We start from the raw sequence: 22554 nt of genomic DNA, 5'->3' as shown, positions 1-22554 counted from the left end.
AGATTCTGGGCCACTTTTATCTTTTGATGTTTTTAAAAATCTAATAAATTTAAAGAACCAAACCACTGATAAAATTATAAAGCACTAAATGAAAGTAGAAACTGACGACTGAAATAATAAAATAAAATAAAAATAATTATAAAACTCAAAATTTTAAAACAGATAATTTTCAAACATTACAAGGTTCCTTTTCTATTTTTGTTTTTCACAACCATACAAATCTGTTTGTGGACAAAGCAATGGAAAGCTTTTGGATTTTGGCAGGCTTAGAATTTAAAGTGAATTTTTCTCATTCATTTGAGGATAAAACTGAGAATTAGACTGGCACAATTTATGCAAAATACAGGTCCATGAAAATTTTGATATATGCAAATATTAGCAGATTGAGGTATTTTAAATGCACTGGAGGAGGTTTCGTACAAGGCCATCTGGGTGGCTTGTTGAGCCCGGCCTCCACGGTCAACTGCTTCTCGGGGGTTTTCTGCCACCCCCCCCACCCCGCTCCCTTGCTAGCTGAGTCCCTGCTTCCCTGAAGGGAAGTATACCCTGCACTGGGGACATCCTGAGCAAGTGTAGGGGAAAGAGGGCCCCTTCTCTCCTTTGGCCTTTTCCCACGAGGACAGGCCTCATGTTCAAAGGTGAAGAAAGCAAGGAGCTATCTAGAAATAGGAGAATTTGGATTTGAGAAAGCAGCTCCTTCGGTGTGAGGAGAGGATAAGGCAAGGTGAAGGGGGTGGTCTTCTGAGCTGGAAGGAAGATGGGTCTGGGACGAGGGGCAGGGGTGCTGGCAGAATGAGCTCAGGGCCCAGGGGCCTGGCCTGGCGCATCTTGCAGCAGAACTGGGGTGCGGGGCTGAGGGCTGGGAGGTCACAAATGGTCATGCAGGCCTAGCTGCGTGTCCCGCTACAGGCCCCTCTTCTCTACCCGCTGTGGACTGTGGCTGCATTCGGCTTCCTGCAGCAGGGCTGGAGGAGGGCAGAGAAGAGCCCCCCATTTCACACTGTGGAGGGCACCGTGCCTGCCTGCCTCTGAGTCCAAGCAGTGGGTTTGGTAATCACAGACCCGTGGGGCCTTGGGAGAAGAGCCCTTGTAAATCAAGCAGTCTAGGACCCGACGTGACAGGTGCCCACAAACACGCAGGCAAAGAGGGGCCCTGCCCCACCTACTGCTGGTCCAGTAAGGCCTTTTGGGATAAAAGGCCCAGCAGTGTAGAATGCTAAAGCCATCAGGTCACCAAGCCCTAGAGGGTGTATTTGCTCATGGGCGGGCGGTCGCCCAGTTTGACACACTTCACAATGCTGGAGGAAGCAGGGACATCAGGGTGTAACCACTGCCTGTCCCCAGCGCTGCCATGGGAGCCTGACCCAGCCCAACTGCTTTGGTTTCTAATCCTTCTGCTGGGCAAAGCCCGTGGTCCACCTCCTGACATGCTGGCGACGAGCCCCCTCCCAGTGGGGGCCAATGCCCCAGAGCGTCAGTGGGGGTGACGGGTGCTGGGCTATCCCTGGGAGGGCAGGAAAGAGCACATGGCGGCTCCGGGGCACAGCAGCACTTACTCAAACAACACCACTGCGAAAGACTGCACCAGGCGGTAGAAGGTGGGCTCCGAGACACACTTGGAATTGCAGCGCTGTGCGGAGAGAGGCAGGCAGTCACCGGGGTGGCTGGACGATGCCCGTGAGGCTCTCTGTGCTTGGAGTGGCCATGCAGAGTACCCCTAGGCACTGCTGGGATGGAGCCCAGGATGGCTCCACTGTCCCCACCCTCTATGGAAAACTGACCCCCTCCTGCCAGGACCCAGGAGAGCAGGGCAAGCGACAGCCAGGCTGCAGGACCCCGGCTCGTTGCAGGCCTCAGCAAAAACCAAGCAGGCCCTTCCTGGGTCATCCTAACCATACTTTAGGAATTAGAAACTTCACACCCTCACCAAACACGGGGAAGTATGGAGGGACAAAGCTCCATATGACAACACAGGCTATTTCTGCATTGTGGGTTCACGAGTGATCAGTATTTCTTTTGTTTAAGTGCATTTTATGATTCTTCTATGAAAAATAATATGTGCAAAAAATACTTTAAAAAGAACTAAGAACTTAAGCCACTTTATAGAAAGAATCTATTGTATATTTATAAAGCTCAATAATCTTCTGAACCTTGGTAATATATGCATATTTTTACATGGCTGTGATTGTCTTAAATATATTCTTTTTTGCAAAAACTAAATATTGTAGATTATTTAATAAAAATGAGCATGGACATAATCCAAATACTGCCTTTAAAAAACAATTTCCTTGCATGTCAGGAGATTAAGCAAGCTCAGTGTGCTTGCTCATTCCTGTATAGGGAGTGTGGTATCCATGGGCTTGTCCATCGGCCACTGTTCTAAGGGACCTTTCCAGAACAACTTTGGAAGAATTTCCCCTTTTTGCTTGGGTTATTGGGTTATTCCCCCGGGCTGTTTACCCCAGAGTCAAACCACAGGGAAAATTAAAGACACACTGAAATGTTACAGATTGTTACCTGCTTCCTGAAGAAGGGCCGCCCTCCCCTCCCCTGCCCTCCCCACCCCCCTTCCCCTTTCACCTGGGCGCTCACAAGGCGAGCAAACCACTCCCGGCCCTTTCCGTTCTCGCTGCTGCAGTACTCTCCAAACTTTGCTTTCTCCTCCTGGTCCAGGTCCTCCCTGAAAAAAAAAAAAAAAAGAGCAGAGGGTAAAAAATTACCCTTTTTAATCTCTGGAACTAAGAAGGTTATAAGAGAAGGAAGAGAAGAGAGAAGGGACGCACGGGTGCTGCTCCCCAGCGGGTGGGGACCCCTGACTCGTGTCCGCGCAGCTGCCCGCCATGCCACCCGTCAGGAGATGCCAGCGCACCTCCTTTACAGATGGGGACACTGGCTCGGGGATCAGACACAGCTTGCAGGGCTGGATAGATTTCCCTCCAGACTTTCTGATCCCAGATCCCACTTTCTTTCTCTCGTTCCCTCCCGCCTTCCAGTGAAGTCTGGGCAACAGTAAGTTACCACCGCCCTACAAGGGTTTTGGTCCCCAGCTCACTGAGCCCCCACTAATCTTCAATACTGAAGTCAGTAAGAAATCACTGCGGGAATTCAAGAAGGCCTGGATTTGCTTCCTCAGCAGCACACACTGGGGACAGCACACATCGGCACAGGGGGCGTGGACAGGTCCCACAGCAGTTAGGAACCCACCTCCCACCCACCAGAGGGAGGGCGAGGCTGCTCCTTCCCCAGCACATCTGAACAGGCAGCCCACTCTGTGAGTGAGGAAGACAGGTAAGTCCTCCGCCATGGGGGTTCCCCCCCCCCCGAGAGGACAAAATTCTCACCTGATCCCAAACCACTTTCAACCACTCCTTGGGAGGGAACAATATCTTTCTACAAATTTTAAGACTCAAAAATGAAGCTAAAGGCTGATAATCAACTGGCTTGTGCAAGTTCTATTTATTTAAGCTGCTGGAGAAAACATTTATTCCCAAATACCAACACCAGACGAAATATGAGAATTTGCCAACCATTGGGAATGATTTTTAATGCTCTTGAAAATGCATCTAACTCACGTGTCCCTTTCCAGATTGCTGACAGTTGCTATAAATATAGACTAGTCTTCCTGGCGAACAGCCTACTTCTTTCTGGGCTTTCTCCCCTTTTTGTCAACTGGTATGTGCTCAGAGAAAGCAACCTGATTTCAGTGTTAGTCCAACAAAATAATCAGGAAGCCCTATCTACTGCTTCCTCAAATTCAAAATTAAGTATAAATGCACTTTTGGAAATAAAATGTTTGGGTTACCATATAATAGTCCCACCTGCATGGAACACAGGATGGACCCGTGAGGAGCACACCTGGTTAAGGTAGAAATCAGCTCTTTCCAGCTTACAAACAAGGGATCTAAATCGTGTAGAGAACAATTTTTCTGGATGGTGTAAACATTCCAAGGTTCTTGCTATTGCTTTAAGGAGCCTGGAAAGCTACTCTTTCCCATCCAGAGCCCTTTTAAAATGGTCTCTAACACGCCCCGAGGGGCCAGACTTTCGGTGCTTCACGTGCTGCTGTGAATGATGAAATACGGATGAACTGGGGTTTTAGATGCTTCGCCATTCCCCTGGTTGAGCCATTAACCAGCAGGGAGGTGAGGGAGGGAAGGTGAGAGCCGGTCCACAGACCCCTGCTTCTCAGTCCCGGTCTAGACCCAGCCCTGGGCCCCTTGCTCCTGTCGTCATGCTCCTCACCTACCCGCCAAGCACCAGAACAGAGTGGCCGTAAGGGGCAGGAGGAAGGGGGTCAGCCAAACCGCTGCCCTGGCCTGTGCCCGCTACCAGCACCGAGAGGATGACTGTGAACCTCTATCACCTCCGAGTGCCTCTAACTTTATTTCGGCTTATTGTTGCGGTCCCCGACCAACTAAAACTAACACGGGCACTCTCAAATGCCACTGCAGCAAAGCAAGTATCCCTTGGATTTAGCAACGATGAGGCAAAAGCACTTTCAGCACAGTGGTCGCAGGAGCGGGAAGGAGGGCAGGAAGTGGCGACAGCAGGTAGACACAACTCCTAAACCGGACCCAAGGGAATCAGACAAGAGGGAAAGAAGCCAGATTCAAAAGGGCAGATGTTGGACAATTCCACTTATAGGAAATATCAAGAATGAGCAAACCCAGAGACAGACAGTGGCTGGGGGAGGGGGGGGAGTTTTTCCTTACGAGGAGCAGAGTTTTGGTTTGGGGTGATGGGGAAGTTGTGGTAACGGATGGCGGTGGTGGCCCAACACTGAAATGAATGCCACCAGAGTGTCCACATGGAAGTGGTTACAACAGGAAAGTTTGTGTTGTATGTTACCACAACAAAACTTTTTACAAAAAGAGAGTGTAGGGCGGGCCACGGTGGCTCAGCAGGTAAGAGTGCTTGCCTGCCATGCCCGAGCACTCGGGTTCGATTCCCGGTGCCTGCCCATGTTAAAAAAAAAAAGAGTGCGTAGACAGAATTCTGGAGCAATACACATAAAAGTCGAATGGCGCTCACTGGGGTTATGAGAGATCTTTATTTTTCCCTTTGTGCTCTCTCTGTGCTTTGCAGCAGGTATGCAGAGCCTGACCATAAACAGGAAGACAGCACTGAGGGTGCTGATTCTGTGCCCTGGCCACGGTGCGCGCTGCCCCATCTGTGGCTCGCTCCTTGCCTGGGACACACCCCAGAGCGGAGGAACCTGAGTTCTCCCAGGGGTTCTCAACACTGGCTGTATTTCAGGGGCAGCTTTGGAATGTTCTGGATGTTGTGCCACCCCCCGAGTCTGACTCAATTCTCCCGATGGGGCCCTGACCCAGGTGCCCTTAAACCATTCCCCAAGTGAGGCACGCGTGCTGTGGGGGGGGCCCATGGCTGACGGGGCAGTGACGCACTGGCTCAGGGGTCCCAGGAGGCCGAGCCCCTCACCCTCCAGAGAAGACTTTGCCCACGTAGCGGCGCATGAACTCCCGCAGCTCCAGCGCCTCGGCATCCTCGGCGGAGCCGGCGCTCTGGCCGGACGAGAAGGAGTCGCTGGAGGAGGAGCGGCGGTACTGGTCCCAGGATGGGTGGGAGGGCGACTCGCCCCCATTGTCGTCACTGTCTGCCGACTCCGTGCTCTCGCTCTCTGAGGCCCCGTCGCCCAGGGAGCTGTCGCCGTCTGGCACCCGTGGTGGCAGCATCTCGAGGGGACCGGAGCTGGGCAGCTCGGTCCCAAAGTCCGTCAGTGGCCCCCCAAGACCCTCCGGGGCCTCCATGGCTCGGGTGGCCGCAGAGCAGGCCGCGGGGTTGGAGGTGGCCGGCTTCCCAGCTGTGCCCGTGGGGTCTCCCAGGCCACGCGAGCTGCGCGGGAGCAGCTGGCCCCTGAGAAGGTGCCCTCGGAGCTGGTCCGAGGTCCTAAGGCATCTGGAATGGGAACACAGACACATGAGCATTCTCGCCACCAGACAGGACAATTCGGACAGAACAAATGAACAAACTAGGACACCAATTCCTAGTAAGGAGAGTAATATCGAAAGGCCCGGAGTCCAGGGCTTCTGTACTGAGTCATTTCCTTCTTACTTGCCGGCACGCAGGAAACACAGGCCGAATAAACCAGCAAATGAGCCCCCATTCGGGACTTCTCCAACTGAACAAAGAATATCTCTGGCGTCTCCCCACCACCCCACCAGACAAGGGCACTGGCCTGTAGAGAGAGAGGCCACCCCTTGGGCTGGAAACCAGAAATTGAAGCGACATTTGTCTGTTCTTCCCTGCCACCGGAATCTCCCACTGACAGACAGTGTCAGCTCGCCGGGAGGAGCCACCTCCCCTGAGCAAGGGACGGACGCCTCGCCTCCAGCACTACCACCTCTTGCTTCCCTTCACTCTTCTACCCAAGACCCAGAACCTTCCCAGGCTGCCAGCGCCATGTCCCTCCTCCTCCTCCTTCCCCTCAAAGTCCCAGCACTGGGTGCCTGGACCCCCTACTGCCCACCCCGCTCCCCACACTGTACCTGGACCCCCCCTCTGGCTTCTGCTCCTGGGGCTAGGCGGGCCTCTCCCCTTCCTCCCTCTCCCCCCGCAACCCCACTCCAGAAATCTGGTTGTCCTTCAAAGCTCAGCCTCTGTACGCCTCTTCTGAGAAGCTTCACTCATCCCTGCTCCAAATTAATTACTCATCCCCCTGGGGCCCTTGGCATTTTCTCTCTCCCCATTTTTTTCTGCTTGCTTTACTGATAGGCAGCAGCCCTTCAGTTCATCCCACTGACGCGTACACTTCCTCGGGGTGGGCCAGCTTGGTCGCCCCAGGAGCAGTCCTGGCGTCTCGACCTATGTAAGTGTGTGCAGCACCCCTGTTGAATGAATGAGGACACTGGACATTGACCAGGCTCTCCAAGGGGGCGCAGGGCTGGGCCCAGCCGCACAGCAGCAGAGCTGGGTTGAGGACCCTCGCCTCCTCCAAACCGCGGCCTGGGGGTCAGGCCGGCAGTGGGCTGCTAGTCCAGGAAGCCTTCCCGCCGGCCAAGCCCGGAGCCGCCGGGCCCCCGGCCCCCGAGAGGGGGCAGTCTCGGGTCTAGCTCGGTCCCTCCCTGCCCTCTCCAGGCCCCAATATCTGGGCCGGATGGAGAGGCACCGCAGGCACGGCTGGGCTGAGCGGCGCCTGCTGAGGGTGATTCCCGACCAAATCGGAGCCTAGAGGACACGATCAGTCCCAGGCTGCTCCGCGTCCCCAGCCCTGGCCGTGCGGAAACCGCCTGGTCAGAAAGATGAAACAGCTCGCTCCGCCCGCCCAGAGAGCCGGAGGCGACATTTAGGGACAGCCCCACAAGGCACAGACCTCATTTCAAAATCTGTGGCAGGCCCAGGGCACAGCGGGGACTGGCGGGTCCGGGAGGTGGCGCCACAGCCTGGGGAAGCTTCCCAGTGGGCTGGGGTCACCCTCGTCCGAGCCCCGGGGCTGGGATTCCCTCCCTAAGGGCCGCTGGCCACCAGGCTCTCCACAGGCCAGAAACCAGGTCTAACACAACACAGCTAGCACGAAAACCGGAAACCTCACGCTAGGCAACTGCTAGTAGGAAACAGGACGGGACAGACTCGGCCGTATCTAGATGCCTGTGAGGTCACACAGCTCCACCCAAAAGATCCTATATTCCAAGGGGTACACGGACCACTCAGACAGGCCAGCACACAGAGGAAAGAGGAAGAGTAAATGCTTGGGCAATTCTTCAACCACATTAATAACCAAACACATGATATGCAAATTAAAACAAAAACACCATACACTACTTAGTCAGGAAAAAATTTTAAATTATAATCCAAATACTACTGAGGTTATGACAAAACTAATATTTGAACACGCTGCCAGCAATTGGTATAAACAAGACTTTTAGAAAACAATTAGATAATTCTTTATTTCCTCTGATCCAGAAATTCAAGTCCTTGGAATTTATCCTAACAAAATAATTCCAAACCTTCAAACTGAAACAGTATTTTTTTAATCCTGAAAAATTGGGGGAAAAGCCAAAACATCTAAATATAGTAAAATGGCAAGTCAATTTCAAAAACTTGCAATATTAAGCAGTATATGAAGCAATTACAATACTGGGTGCTTTATGTAGTTTAGTAATCAACATATTCTACAGCCAACAAATATTTACTGAATGCCTCCTGGCACCAGGCTCTGTTCTGCTCGTTAGGAAAACTGAAGTGAATTAAATTCAATTTTACTATAATTACAATTATGTATATCACGGAAAAGAATATAGAAATGTCGTATGGTGGTAGGATTTAGGAAATTCGCCCCCCCTTCATTTTCTTCATTATCAAACAATGCAGTCTGCATAATAAATGACAATTCAGAGGAGAAAAGGAAACCTGTTATTTGCAAATGTTCTCTGGTGCGAAGGGCTCCTGTGCTTGACTGGAGACTGGTGACCCGGCTATTTCAGGAGTGGCCTGGGGTACTGTCAGAGGCAGCTGAGGTAACTCCAAGCTCCTTTGTGGCTTGGAAATTGAATCATCCTCTCCTGGGCTGCAGGCTCAGGCAGGAGAAGACAGCACGGGGTGGGCACAAAGGGGGAGCTAGTCGCGTGTGCCATCAGGAAAGGAGCAGAAGGGACAGGGCACGGGGGTTCTGGGTGCTGGGTTGGGGTGTATGGCCGCAGGTGGTGCCCTGGAGCCTGGGGAAAAGTAGGACCGTGTGTCCCGCGCCTGGAAGCCCCAGCCCCCACCTGTGAGGCTGGGCTCAGGAACCTCACTTCTTGGGGATAGAAAGCTTGGGCGGGCCACGGTGGCTAAGCAGGCAAGAATGCTCGCCTGCCATGCCAGAGGACCCGGGTTCGATTCCTGGTGCCTGCCCACGTTAAAAAAAAAAAAAAAAAGATAGAAAGCTCGCTCACGGTGCTCAGAAACAAGGGTGAAGCCAGCCTGTGGTCAGTGCCTGGCAGGTGACCCACCTACCTCCTCTGGGGGAGGAGACACGATGGCCCCTTCTCAGCACCCCAATGACAAACCTAGAGGCCTAGATGGGCCAGTTGGAGGACATGGAGAATGTGAGATTTTATAACACGCTTTCATTCAACAAATCCTTACTGAGCACCTACTGTGAATCGGTTACTGTGGAAGGAACCAGAAATACGGTGGTAAGACCTAAGGAATATCTAGCCTGTGTGAGTGTGTATGTGTATGTATGTGTGTGTGTGTGTGTGTATGCTTGGCATGTGCATGTTGGGTGACAGAGAGAGGGGGAAAAGATAGTTAAAAAAAAGCAAGACTGCAGAACAAGAGAAGATATTTCAAATCATCTACCTGATAAGGGTTTAATATCCAGAATACTAAAAAAAAACTCTTATAACACAACAAGAAAAGTCAAACAACATAGTTAAAACATGGGCAAAGGATTAGAACAGACTCTCCTCCATGAAGATGTATAAACGGCCAACAAGCACATGAAAAGATGTCGTGAGGGAAATGCAAACAAAAGCACATCAGCTACTACTTCATATCCAAGAGGATGGCAATTAAAAACAAAACAACAGGTGTTGGCAAGGATGTGGAGAAATTGGAACCCTCTTACAAGGTAAAATGGAGCAGCTGCTGTGGAAAGAAGGTGGAGGTTCCTTAAAAGGGTAAACACAGAGCTACCACATGACCCAGCAATTCCACTCCTAGGAACATACCAAAAGGAACTAAAAACAGAGACTCGAATATTTATCCAATGTTCACAGCAGCATTATTCACAATAGCTGAAATATGGAAACAACCCAAGTGTCCATCAACAGACAGAGAAACAAAACGTGATCTGTCCACATACTGGCCTATTATCCAGCCCTCAAAAGGAACGGAGTGTTGATAAATGCTACAACGTGGCTGAATCCGAAAAACGTGGTGCTCAGTGAAAGAAACCAGACCTAAGAAACCACAGCCTATATGATTGCATTTATACGGAACATCCACAACAGGCATAAAATACAGATTCCTGGTTGCGAGGGGCAGGGAATGGAGGTTTGGGGAAGAGTGATGGCTAACAGGAACAGGATTTCCCTTTGGGGTGATGAAAATGTTCTGGAAGTAGATAGAGGTGGTGGTTGCACTATACTGGGGATGCATTAAATGCTACCAAATTGTACGCTTTAAAATAGTTTTCGGTATGTGAATTTCACCTCAGTTAATTAAGAAAAAAAGAAGAGTACGAACAAGAACGTTCAACAGCACTGATCCTGCATGTGGAACTCCTGAGAGCCCCAGCCCGCATGGCCCTGGGTGGGGAGGGGGGAAGGGGAGGGGGAGGGGAGAGGAGGGGAAGGGGAGAGGGGAGGGAGGAGGGGCGTGAGATGTGGTTCTTCAGGGGCGCATGCCCAGAGGAGGGCCAGCAGCAAGCCCCAGGGCACTAAGGCTCCAGATGTCTGGGACCATAAGGAACTTGGTGGCGGAGAAGCTGGGGCGCAGCTGCATAGGGGTGGAGAGGGGCTTGGAGTGGGGTTGCACCCCGAGGCAGACCATGGTGCCCCAAGGCCAGCCTGGGCTTCCTAACCTCCTGCCGCAGCCTCCCTCCCAGTGCATGTCCCCACGAGCCTCTCCCACGCAGCGGCCTCCAGGGGCGGCTCAGCCATTTCCCCACAGGCCCTGGGAACAGGTTCCGGGAACTCTGAGTCTCCCAACACCACAGGGCGCCCAGAGTGGCTTCGCGGGGCAGGGTGACCCAGCGTAACCAGACTGGGAAGCCCTGGCCTTTGGGACCTCGGCCACAGGCAGCAACCCCTCTCTGGTGTCCTCTAAAACTATCAAACGCTGCGGCCCGCCAAGGACTGCACAACCACGGGTCCCTGATGCACACTGGCTTGTTGCTCATATTCATTTGGCTTATCTTACACTGAAAAATCAGCAAACCGCAGCTGGGGCGCTGGGGGTGGGGGGGCTCATCCGCAGGTCAGGAAGTGACCAAGCGCAGAACCCAAACATGGTCGCCAGCACCGCAGGCTCGCCATCCCCAAGCTGGCCCTGCCCCCACGCGCCACCTCCCATGCTCTCCTAAGATTCATTTCTAAAACTGGAATTGCTGGGTCCAAGGGTTTGCACACGTGAAGTTCGTGATAAGTGTTGCAAGTGCCTTCCCCGAAGCTTGCACTCTGGCAACAGTTTCTTGTTGGCTTTCACATCCCAACTTGTAATTCAACAGGAAGGGCAATAAGGCACTGAACTCCAAATTCAGAGCTGCAATCAACTGGTCTCTCTCTCAGTTTAACTGAGAGAGAGTTTAACTGAGCACCGCACAGGTAAGTGGCAGGTTCGTTTTACAGCCCAGCGAGCTGGGAAAGCGACCCACCTGTGTAATCAAAGTAATCAAGCCAGAACTTTCAACCCCAACCCCCCTCCCCACCCCCCACCGCCCTGCACCAAGCCACTCCCCCTTTCTTTCATGGTTTCAGCGTGATTACTTCACTGGGTGGCTAGGAAAACAAAGAAAAACTGGTCTTTTCTTCCTTGAGTTTTCAGCTCCACCACAAACTAAGATGGAGAAAATCATTTAAATCTGTGCCTCAATTTCCTATTGGTGAAAGAAAAGACATGAATTTTATTTTTGTTTTCCCTAATCAGTAGGATTATTATCTAAACAAATGAGGTAATAGCTGTAAGCCTTGGGATAAACACCGTATAGAAATGAGTTGCCATTCTCTTAGCTCCTGGGGAGAAGCTAAAGCTTATCTCCCCTGGTTTCACATGAGACAGCTGATATTATCAGAAGAGTTCACACTTCTCAGGGCATAAATACATCTCTATCTAACACATTTAATCACTGACAATTCCAGCGGGCCACTGGAGTAGCACAACCATTTGTCCTCACTTTAAAGAAGTAGAATCTGGGGCTCGGAGGGGCCAGGCGGCTGTGCCGGCCCCACTGCCCAGACCCCGGGCCCAGAGGCCCCTGCACATGCTGCGTTAGCTTCCGTTCTACCCAGACCTCTCCAACCCCAACTTGAACGTGATTCACCTGCACAAAGCTGTGAGCTTATCTCCCCGGGGGAAGCCAACTGTTTCTTGCTTTACCTAAATGTTGCAGATGGCAGGGAAAATTGTGAAGCAAAACTGTGCCCCCTGCCCACAACCCTACACTAACCCCTCTACCCTGTACCTCCAGTTCATCAGGCCTTCAACACCGCCTCCCTCGATACCTCACAGGTGGAGAGGAGGGAGGGCTGGTGGGCAGCCTCCCTCATGAGGTCATGGGGGCTCTGGATGACTGGGTCAACAAGGACAGGCCCCCACACTGGCACTCTAGCCACTGGAGGGGCAGCTCGTCACTGCAGGTGGGTGCTGCAGTCCACTGGTGTGGTCACTCTCCCCATGAAACCCCTCTGTGCTATCCAGTTAAAGGTGTTTTAGAAAATAAACCCAAATATCCAAAGACAGGTCAGTCTTTCCTCCTCTGTGATTGTGGCCTCAGGTCCCGCTGGAAGGAAGAGAAGGCTCAAGGTAAGGCTGCAAAACCTCAGGCCAAGTCCACCTGGTCGCAAGCAGCCTGGGCTCTACCCAGGACCTCAGAGCAGACTTGGGGTCCAATGGTAGCTTCCACTCCGCATTCTCTTCTGGTGCCACCTTCTCAGCTGGACACCACCCATGGCTAGAGGAGACAGCCTGTGCGCAGGGACCCATACTCCTCCATAAAGGGCTGAGGAGCCCAAACCAGGCCAGGGCGCCCCAGAACACCTAAATAAACTTAAAGAGGCGCCACAGGATACACCCAATATTCAAAGGGACACATCCACACCTGTGCGTCCCAGAGCCCATTCCTAGCTTGCCATAGGTCACAGCTTCAACAGATCATGCTTCGTTCCTTTTGATGACACCACATCTTTGCAAAGCTGGGTTTTCAGCCATTTGCCATGATTAAAAGCATGTATGTGTGTGTGTGGGGTCGGTGCAAGGGTAGTTCAGTGGTAGAATTCTCACCAGCCACGCGGGAGACCCTGGTTCAAATCCTGGTCCATGCATTTCCCCAAAAAACAGACAAGCAGAACAAACAAACAAAAATTCAACAAATGGTGCTGCATAACAGATACGTACATGAAAAAATAATGAAATGTGACCCTGTCATACAGCTTACAAATAAAAGCAAGCACTGCCCCCAAATCAAGGTGGAACAGAAGGGGTGGGTGGGCAGTGTCCCCTCTGATTCCGAAGGTTAAGAAGCTGTGCAGAACTCAACAGAAACACACATATCCCACTGTGGTAACTGTGCTTAAGAATGAAATTAAAATATTTTTTATTTCAATGTATGCAAACTTTTTTTTTCAAACGGTGCAGACGGCTAAACAATGCTACCCCTCACCCCCCAAAGATGCCCACACCCTGATAAGGACGTTGAGATGGGGGAGGGTCCCGGATGAGGCGAGTGGCCCAGTGTGATCACAGGGTCCCTCCAGGAGGGGCACAGGGGTCAGAGGTGCATAAAGTGATGGACGGTGGGAGCAGAGGAGGAGAGGAGAGGGATGTGAAGATGGAGCTGAGGAAAGCGGGCAGTGGAGGTGCAAAGGAAGAGGGAGCAGGGCTCCCCTAGAGTTCCAGGTGGAAATGGCCCCGGCAACGCCCTGGCTGAAGCCAGGGAGACCCTCTCAGACTCTGGCCTCCAGAGCTGTGAGGCCGCACATCTGTGCTGATTTCAGTCACTTCAGTTTGTGGGATTTGTTACAGCTGCAGTAGGAAATTAACACAAACAGCTAATAGACTCTTAGGGCTATTAAATACTTAAGTTGTCCCAAATGTCAGGTTTTTGTTTCAGCCCAAGAGTGTCAGGGAGAAAAATTACTGAGACATCATGTTCCGTGAGAGTCAGGGCAGCTGGGCCTTAGAGCAGGCCGAGGAGTTGGACCCAGGCCAGGCAGGCAGCACAGCTTGGGCCCAAATCCCTTCCCGGCCACCTGAGCGTCTCAGCAGGTGGAGGAGCTGACACTCACGTCACATTCAAACTTGGGGAGTGTCTGTTCTTTATTCCTCTTTATCGTGAACATATCATTACAGAAAGGGTAGAAAACAGAAATCCCATCAGGCCATTTCTGCACAGTCCCTTCGGGTCTCTGTCGGGTGGACATTTTTTGCCTCTTCGATACCAAAGGCCTGTGACTATTCTGCATCTAGCCAGGGAAGCTCTCTTACACAATCTATATATGCAGGTGACCCAGAGTGAACAGAGACCCCTCGGCCCCAGGACAGTCTCATTGCAAACCCTCCTAACAGAAGGTCAGTGGATGCCTGCTGGTGTCCTGATGTACAAACCAGGGCAAACAGACTCCTGGTTGGGATTCCTGTTTTAGATAGAGTAATTTGATCTAATATTAGGTTTTTTGTTATTTATGTTCAGCTATTAAACATAAGACTATGTTTCACTGAAACAGCTGGAGGAGAGGAGGGGGAGAAGAAAGAGACACCCAAGGAGGAGAAGATTTTACTTCCTTGGGCATACTGCTAAATACAATTGCTCTGTAGGAAACGCTATTGTGAGCCCCAAGGATGAAATGAAAATTAGCGGGGTTCCACAGAAGCCTCCCCAGCATCCCCTGAGCACTGGTCTCAGCCTGGCAGGGTCTCTGAGTCAGGGGGTGTGGGGGGGTGCGGAAGGGGCAGGAATTACAGTCTATACCCATTTACCCACCCCCCACCCCAGCTTGCTGTGGAAAATTAGCCTTGGCAGCACAGCCAGCTCTCTCTGCGCTCCATCTGCACCTATTCAACACACTCAGCTCCCCCACCCACCACCAATGCCCCATGCATCCCCCTCCTTCCCCATCCCCTTCACCAGGGAGGCCAGGGCTCAGGCTGTGAGTACCACATGGCTGGAGACCCCCAGAACTGGCCCCACACGCTGGCCTCACAGGGCTGCAGCCCACCACGGCTGTTAGAGCAATAAGTAAATACCCACCTCCTGCTGCTTGGAACCGCTACACCTGACGACACAACAGCCCTTCCACCTGCCTCTGCGAGAAGTTTACTAGCTCAACCCTGAAAGCTCCTAACAAATAAATCAGCTCATCACTTTCTGGCTGGGTGATCACTGACGGTGCCGTGGAACCAAGAAGGGATGTCTGGCTGTTTGGGTGCTACGAAGCAGAAGTCATTCCAATGGATGAATTAGAGGTAAGTCAGAGTAGAGGCCCTAGTGTCCGTTCGGCTGTGAGTTGTGTTGGGGCAGCTATTCAGACATGGATTTTATACCCAGTCAGTAGGACAGCAAGGCAGCAGGAGGCTGCCAGAAGGATCACGGGAACCCAACACTTGAGCTGGACAATGCATCTGTTGAGCTTCCTGGCAGTCAAAGCCAAGAAGCAAAGAAGCCTGGGCCGTAAAATTGTTTTCATTCTGACAGATTCATTTTCAGGGTAATTTTTTTCGGACACTGAATTAAGAAATGAATTTGTCAAGAAGATACTTGTATGAAAAGACACCAATTCATATAATAAGAAGGGTCCCTAGCAAGGTTCTGCAGAAGATCAGAGATGTTAAACCATAACATTTCTTCAACTGCTCTCTCCAAAAATCTAAAGGTGCACATTGAATCAATTCGTCAGGCGTATGCCTGGGGGAGCACGCTACAAAGGGAAGACAAGCTCTGCCTGAGCGAGGGCCTAAGCTCACAAAGCTGGACGTACGACCATCGGTGAACGTGATCCTAAGATCCTCTCCCTCAGATGCCCAGTGTCTCCGAGAGCTGCTGGCAGGTGCTGGGTCCCAGACGCTCGCCGGTGAATTCTCCCAAAAGTGCCTCGGGGCCCACATTCTGCTTTGCCAACCAAGGACCAGGGGAGGGAGAATCGCTCATCCTGCCGCTAGCGGGGGTCCGGGAGGCCGACTCACACCCTCTCAGACACACTGGGCGGTGGCGCCTCACACAATAGCTGGAGGACGCCCAGACAACCACGTCGAGGAGGACAGAAGAGGCTGCTCAGGCCTCTTCCCCCACTGCATGTGCTGGCACACCTGGGGCTCATGCAGGTGCCCTCCTTCCTGGCAGCTTGAAAGAGGCCAGCCTGGAGGGGGGGAGCTTCTGAGACAGGCACTGCGTGGGGCACTCTGGCTCCTGAATGCCCCTGCTACCCCACCTAGTGACTGCTGCACCTCCTTGTGATCTAGGAAGATACAGCCCAGTGTAAGTTCCCTGCAGGTCTTGAGTCTTGTCTGTTTTCTTCTCTCTGAGATTCCCGGGCACAGAGAGATGCTCAGTGAATATCTGCTGCTGTTGAAAACTCACAGCTCAGGGTTAAAAGGTGATCTCCGCCCAGCAGCTGGCTGCCTTTACTATGCTGCTCCCTCCAACCCAGTGTTAGCCTGCAAAGGCAGCTGGGCTGCCTGCTCGCCCACCCAGGTTTTAATCACCCTACATACTTCCTCCCACTGGCCTTTGCGCTTGGTGAAGGGAGAAAAGCAGCTTAGAAAGACTGTCAGATAAATACACTGCTGCCTATTTATTTTATAGCTGAAAGGAGAAAGAGCTATAGGGTAGTTTATTGATCTTTCCATCAATAAAATGCATAAGCCCTCACTAAGGCATCCTGCAGGCTGCACAAGAGGAGACCCCATAATTCCTGATCTCAGCAGGCTTCAGTATGATCCAGGAGGCAAAGGGAAATCTCATTCAACAAGTCAACACAGAAAGCAAACACACGGGCTTCTGTGTACATACCAGATGCAGCACCCTATACAAAGAAGGGGGCCTATAGGCTCAGTCTTCAAAGAATGCACAGCAGGGAGAATAAGACAAGTCTATGAGGAACTGCACAACCAGGCAGAAAGAAACCAGGGCCATGAGGGGGAACAAAGAGCAATGGGAGAGGGGGGTGCTCAGAGGGGCGCAGGAACACCCCTAAAGGCAAAGCGATTCTGCAGGAAGTCGTCGTGAACTGTGGCTTGGAAGGCTGAGTCTATTTCTGGTGAGTAGAGATGGGAAAAGAGGCTAAGGCTCCTGGAATGTCATGAGTGACCACTGCAGTGTGAACTTAAATGCTATCTTGTCCTCAACTATTTCAGAGGCATTCAAAAGACTTCTGATCAGTCCCAAATAGGAGGTGTGGAAAAGCATGGAAAAGTGGCCCCATAAAGGCAGGCCTCTCCTAACATGCCACTGGGAAAGGACAGAGGGAGAGGGAGGGGGAGGCAGGGCAGGATCCACACCCAGCATCCTGGACCCTCGTGCCAACACACACCATTCCCGACTCCGCTGAGCCGAGGCGCTGCTGGGGCCTGCAGCGCCACGGAAGGGGAAGCCAGATGCCTGCAGTTTCGAAGGGCCAGAAAGGATGAGGGAGCACTAAGCCAACAACACACACAGACAGAGCCTTCACAGTAAGGGAGAGGGAGGTCCAGGAGAATAGGAACTCAGTCGGGTGCAGGAAGTAGAGCAGCAGGAGAAGTAGGAAGAAAAAGCACAGAACCACCCAAACCTCTGCCTGCAGCACCAGCTTAGGGATTTTAAGAGGGACGGAAAGCCAGGACATTATACAGACTGGCAGGGAGCCCCTGGCTGGTTGATGCCAGCAAAGAAACTGTGAACTGACCTTCGGGAGCACTAATGAGAATAACTGGCACAAAACAAGGGTGACAGCTTCACTCCTCTCTGTGTTCACCATCAATTCCAGGCCCTCTGTCTACTCCACACCGGAGGTGAGGACCAGCTGCTCTCGTGGAAGGTCTGTGAGGAGATGCATATGGGAACCGACTGCAACAGTTAAATCCAAAGCAACCCACTGGGATTCAGCATTTTGGAAAAAATAAAAGACCTGTAAAGGCATTTTGATTTGATAAATGCCTGTAAGACTTTAAAAGAAAGAAAGAAAAAGCAAAGCAAAGAAAAAAGGTGAATGCTACTAATGATGTGGAGAGGAGGGAGGGTGGGAAGGAATAAGGACAACCGGAACCAGCGCTGTTGGAGAATCTGCTCACCACATCACACGAGGACTGCTGAGAAAGCCCTGAAGTTTACCTCGGGGACAGACAGCTTGGGGAGAGCAGGTGGCACCCTTCAAATGCGTGAGGAGCTGTCACGTGAAAGAGGGATGAGACTGCCCTCTGGCTCTGGGGGGACCCCTGGTGCGGCGGGCAGGGGTCCCCTCTGAGCAGAACGGGCCTTCCTGAGGCCCCTCTCCGGACAGCCTGGGGTGGGAGGGTGTCTGCAGGTTATTAGAGGGCGGGGCCCCTGTTTCTTCAGATCCTGAGATAACATTTTCTTGCAGGTTTTACTTCATTGCAACTTGCATAATGTCTATATCCAAAGATAACTCCTGTTTTATGGCTCCAGGAAGGAGGGAGAGTCTAAGATTGAGTTACAGGAACAAGAGATAAGAGACCATCTGCTGGGCCTCCAGCCTAGAGAGAGAATAAAATGGGTGAAGCTCTCCCAAGACTGCAGAGCTGGGACTTCTCTGGAGCCCGCACTGAGCTAAGTGCTGGGGACACCGCCAAGGAAGACGCAAACCCCTCACCTTACCCAGCGGCCTTGAGGGTCTACCTCCCTCGGCACAGGGACACCTCAGAAGGCTCCACAGCAAATTCAATTTCACCAAGTTGCCAAAAAAACAGAAGGGTCCAGAATTCAATTAGTCCCGAGTGGGTTAGGAAGGAAGGAAGAGGAATAATCTGTTTATAAAATCAGTAGCGACTCCACAGGCTAAAGCTTTGAAATATCTGAGCTTCCATAAGCAGCCCTGGGTGTGTAACTCAAAAGCCATCTCAGCCACGTAAGCACTGGGGAGTACAGTCTGTGCTCCGCTACCGCCTCACAGGCAATTCCTTAGTGAACCGTCGGGCTTTCCAGCTTAAGGCCACAAGGGAGAATTTGGTGGCAGGTATTTTCCATTCACTTTTACCATTAACCTGCTGCGCTGGTTCCACTATGACCAGAGGTTAGAATTTGCCTACAAGGCATCCCACCTTGGTGAGCAGCTGTCCTTCTTCAATAAAATAAGGACACAGCTAGCAACTCAGGGACTGCTGGGTCCACCCTGGATGCATGCTGCCCGGGCCTTCTGTCCTCTGGGTAATTTGGTGAGCTGAATGAGTATTGGCCCAAGCATTGGTCCAGAGGCAGCAGCACTTAATAATTACAGGGGGGCTCAGTCAGGGCCATCAAACAGGCACGGTGACCCCAGGACCTGGGAGTGTGACCTTATTTGGAAACAGGATCTTTGTAGAAGGAAAGAGTTAAATTAAGATGACGTAAAGCAAAAACAAAAACACACAGGACTGTACAACACAAAAAGGTAAATGTAAACCATGGACTATAGTAAACAGCACAAATACAATAATATCCTGTCATCAAGTGTAACAAAGGTAACAACACACTAAGGCAAGGTATAATAATATATAGGAGCCTTGTCTTTTCTGCATGATTTTTCTGTAAACCTACAACTTCTCTAATTAAAAAAGAAAGAAGCAGTCATACTGCCTTAGGGTGGGCCTTAACCCAATATGACTGGTTTCTTTATAAGAAGAGGGAGATTTAGACACAGAGAGAGAGAAGTCCATGTAAAGACGGAGACAGAGATGAGAGTGATGCGTTCACAAGCCAAGGAAACCTGCTGCCTCCAGAAGCTTCAAAGGTCAAGGAAGGAGGCTCCCCTCAAGCCTCCAGAGGGAGCAAGGTCTGGCAGGCACACAATTTTGGACTTCTGGCCTCCAGAACTGAGAGAGAATAAATCCCTGTTGTTTAAAGCCACCCAGTTTGTCGTGATTGGGTACGGCAGCTCCCTAAAAGTCTTGGGATTTGGTTCTTCCCCAGAGAATCCCAGGGAGGTAGGGATGGAGCTGAACAACTGTGCATTCCCTCTGGGCTTGGTGCTCTACTCCTCTCGGCCCAATGAAGAGCCAAAGCCAAGAGCTGTGGGCAGAGGACAGGGGATCTCTGCCAGACCCTCCTGGGCACAGGGACCGCCTGGCAGGCCACAGCAAACCCTCTGCTCGAGCCCTTGGTGCTCAGCATTGCTGGTCACGAGGCCCATCAAACGTTCTGCAATCTGGCGCCCGCCCAGTTCTCCGGTGGCCAGGTGGGAGGGGACCCTGCCACACCTGGGAAGCATCCAGCTTTGGTTTCTTCAAGACAGAACTTCTGCTTTAATCAGGCTGGCTTCCTCATGTGCATGCCCACATGCATGCAAGCATGCTCAGCACCTCAGCAAATGCTTTCTTCATTTCCCCACACACTGTACCCCCACCCTCTGGCAAACTCCCTTGGCCAATCCAAAACCTACTCCTCAACGTGGAGAAATCTGAAAAGAGTTATTGTGTTAGGGTGGTGTTTTCTACGGGCAACTTGTGGTCTTCTTGAAATCCTCCCTGATGTTGGTGAAACATGTTTAACGATATTTTAATCTATCCTAAGGAAATAACCCAAAACACAGACCAAAAGCCCATATCCATATGCAGCATTACATAAACAGCAAAATATGCTCACCACCGATGGTCAGTAAGAAGGGCAGGTCACGTAAACTGTGGTGCTGTGCTGAGATAGGCCGTAGGGTGACATAAACCCTGCGGGGTCAGGAGATGCCAATGCAGAGCAGATGAGGATGGACAGCCACCCGCTCACCGAGATGACCACATGTCAGAGCGACACCGGTGAGGCTACAACGCGAAATGCAGAATCTGTCACAGACCTGAAGACCATGTGATTTTAAAATGCTATTGATCTTAGGAATTTGAAGAATGGATTCTCAGAACATGAATCAACAGGCAAAAGCTGAGCATCACATCACTACTGAGCCCTCGGACAAACGGGCCACTGCAAAACTTCTGCTTTTAGTGACATGATCATGATTTAATTCTATGAAATGTCCTCATCACAACAGACAGGCCAGCACTTGCCCAACCAGACAAACAGGTACCACCACCTGGCCAAGCCGACACATGAACCTGACCATGACAGTCCACCCCTCGTCAACTTGGCAGCTATACATAACACCTTAAACCACACCAGATTTCTAAATAAAAAAACAATAAAACACAACATTTTTTCTTTCACCTAAAACAAAAAACAAAAAACAAAAAACTTCTGCTTTAGCGTTTTCAGCTGTCTTCAGTTTCATCAGTGTTGACCGGTGTAGATGGCCACTCAGCGGTGTGCAGCGAGCTGCGTCAGCAGTCCATGCGCTTAGGAAATGAGAACTATGCTTGCAATAAAGCTTTGCCTTATTTGAGAGGGAGATGAAAGAAAGAGTGAGAGAGAGGGTGAGAGAGAGAGAAATGCAATGACTTTAAGATACTAATTTCTCTAGCAAGCCCAGAGCAGATTCTGCAGCACGAGGCTCTCCACACCAGTGACCATTTGGATACGGGCACGTGATGCCCGAAACTAAAGGCTCTTCACTGTCACACCTTCTCCACGTGTCCATCTACACTCATCTGTATCCGCAGGGGGGAGGAGCAAAGCTCATCTGGTTGTGGTCAAGCCATTCACTGCAAGCCAAAGCCCGCAAGGCCACTGGACCTCCCTTCCAACCAGGCAAGGCCACTCTGCAGAAACAGGGGGAGAGGGAATTTCAAGGAAAAGGGCTCCACAAGTCCTTCATAGTACCCTGCACATCAGGTATTTTTATTAATATGTACTTAATTATTCAACCTTTATTCTCCTCTTTCCTCATACAAATCACAATTTTCCTGGTCCAGATACATGCTTACTCCGGCATTTCTTCAGTCGAGAAGTCTTTGTTTCATCCCTCTAAAGCACACATCACCTGGTTTCCTAGTGGTTCCGAGCAAGATGGATGAGGGCTCTCCACCCTCTCACCCATGGAATGCACACAGTAGTTACTGCAAAACTCTCAAATGTGAAGGGAAGCAGGTAGATGAGGAAAAATGACCAGAATGTAAAGTACTAGCAGACTGGCAGTGAGCTTGCAACGGTCCCCTCCAGGACCCCCTGTCCGCTATAAATACCACCCGATACCCAGAAGCAGGGGCCAGTGTGGACGGAGGGAGCTCCAAGAGCAGCCTCTGGTCGCAGCTCGAGGAGCAGGAACAGGTTGCCTATCACCTGGAGACAGTGGGGGTCCCCTGTTTTTTTTCTTCTCTCTCATCTTGGACCGCAGCTCCAAGCAATTCCACAGTGGCGGGGTGGCAGCAGAGGCAGCAGAGAAGGCTCCCAGGTGTCTAAATCTCTGAGGGAGGGAAATCTTCCTTTCCAATTGGAGGAGTCATTATCCAAGATGGAGGGACAAACCCCCCTCAGTTTTCACTCTCTGGACTCTTGTTGCTGGGAATGGATGTAAGTTCAGTCGCAGAAGGAATACAGCCAAATGGGATGAGCAAAGCGTCTGCTTTCTGGCCAGAGGACCAAAGAGGGACCAGGGGAGTACTGGGGAGACTGCAGAGGGGGAGGAGTTCAGGAAGCAGCTCCAAACAGCTGCTTATGAACCACCAGGCTCATCCTGAGCTGAGCGTGGGCGGATGTAACCCCAAACAGCAGACCACAGACTGTGAGAACCGAAGCACAGCATGGAGCACTGCTCAGGGACCACAGCACACCCTACAGGGCAGCTCTGCAAGTGTTGCAGTTGTGCAAAACACGACTGACACTGA

The 22554-nt window shown here is 51.4% G+C and overlaps 1 protein-coding gene across 2 annotated transcripts in view; it reads right to left on the bottom strand.

The window, feature by feature from the left end:
• The window catches only part of KIAA0513 (KIAA0513 ortholog), a 57079-nt gene that overhangs the window by 15991 nt on the left and 18534 nt on the right, over positions 1-22554 (bottom strand). The window contains exons 2-5 of one of the 2 annotated variants that reach the window (XM_077133215.1): positions 20432-20601; positions 5443-5919; positions 2581-2680; positions 1557-1630 (exon numbers count right to left, since the gene is read on the bottom strand). In XM_077133215.1, coding sequence (XP_076989330.1) covers positions 1557-1630; positions 2581-2680; positions 5443-5771 — 503 coding nt within the window. In that variant the 5' untranslated portion in view covers positions 5772-5919; positions 20432-20601. The remainder of the gene's footprint in view (positions 1-1556; positions 1631-2580; positions 2681-5442; positions 5920-20431; positions 20602-22554) is intronic. The other variant, XM_077133214.1, reaches the window with a different exon arrangement.

The sequence above is a fragment of the Tamandua tetradactyla genome, chromosome 16 (genome assembly GCF_023851605.1).
Source record: "Tamandua tetradactyla isolate mTamTet1 chromosome 16, mTamTet1.pri, whole genome shotgun sequence".
NCBI lineage: Eukaryota > Metazoa > Chordata > Mammalia > Pilosa > Myrmecophagidae > Tamandua > Tamandua tetradactyla.
Note: the sequence above shows the minus strand (reverse complement) of the source record. Positions and strands in the feature narration are given on the sequence as shown.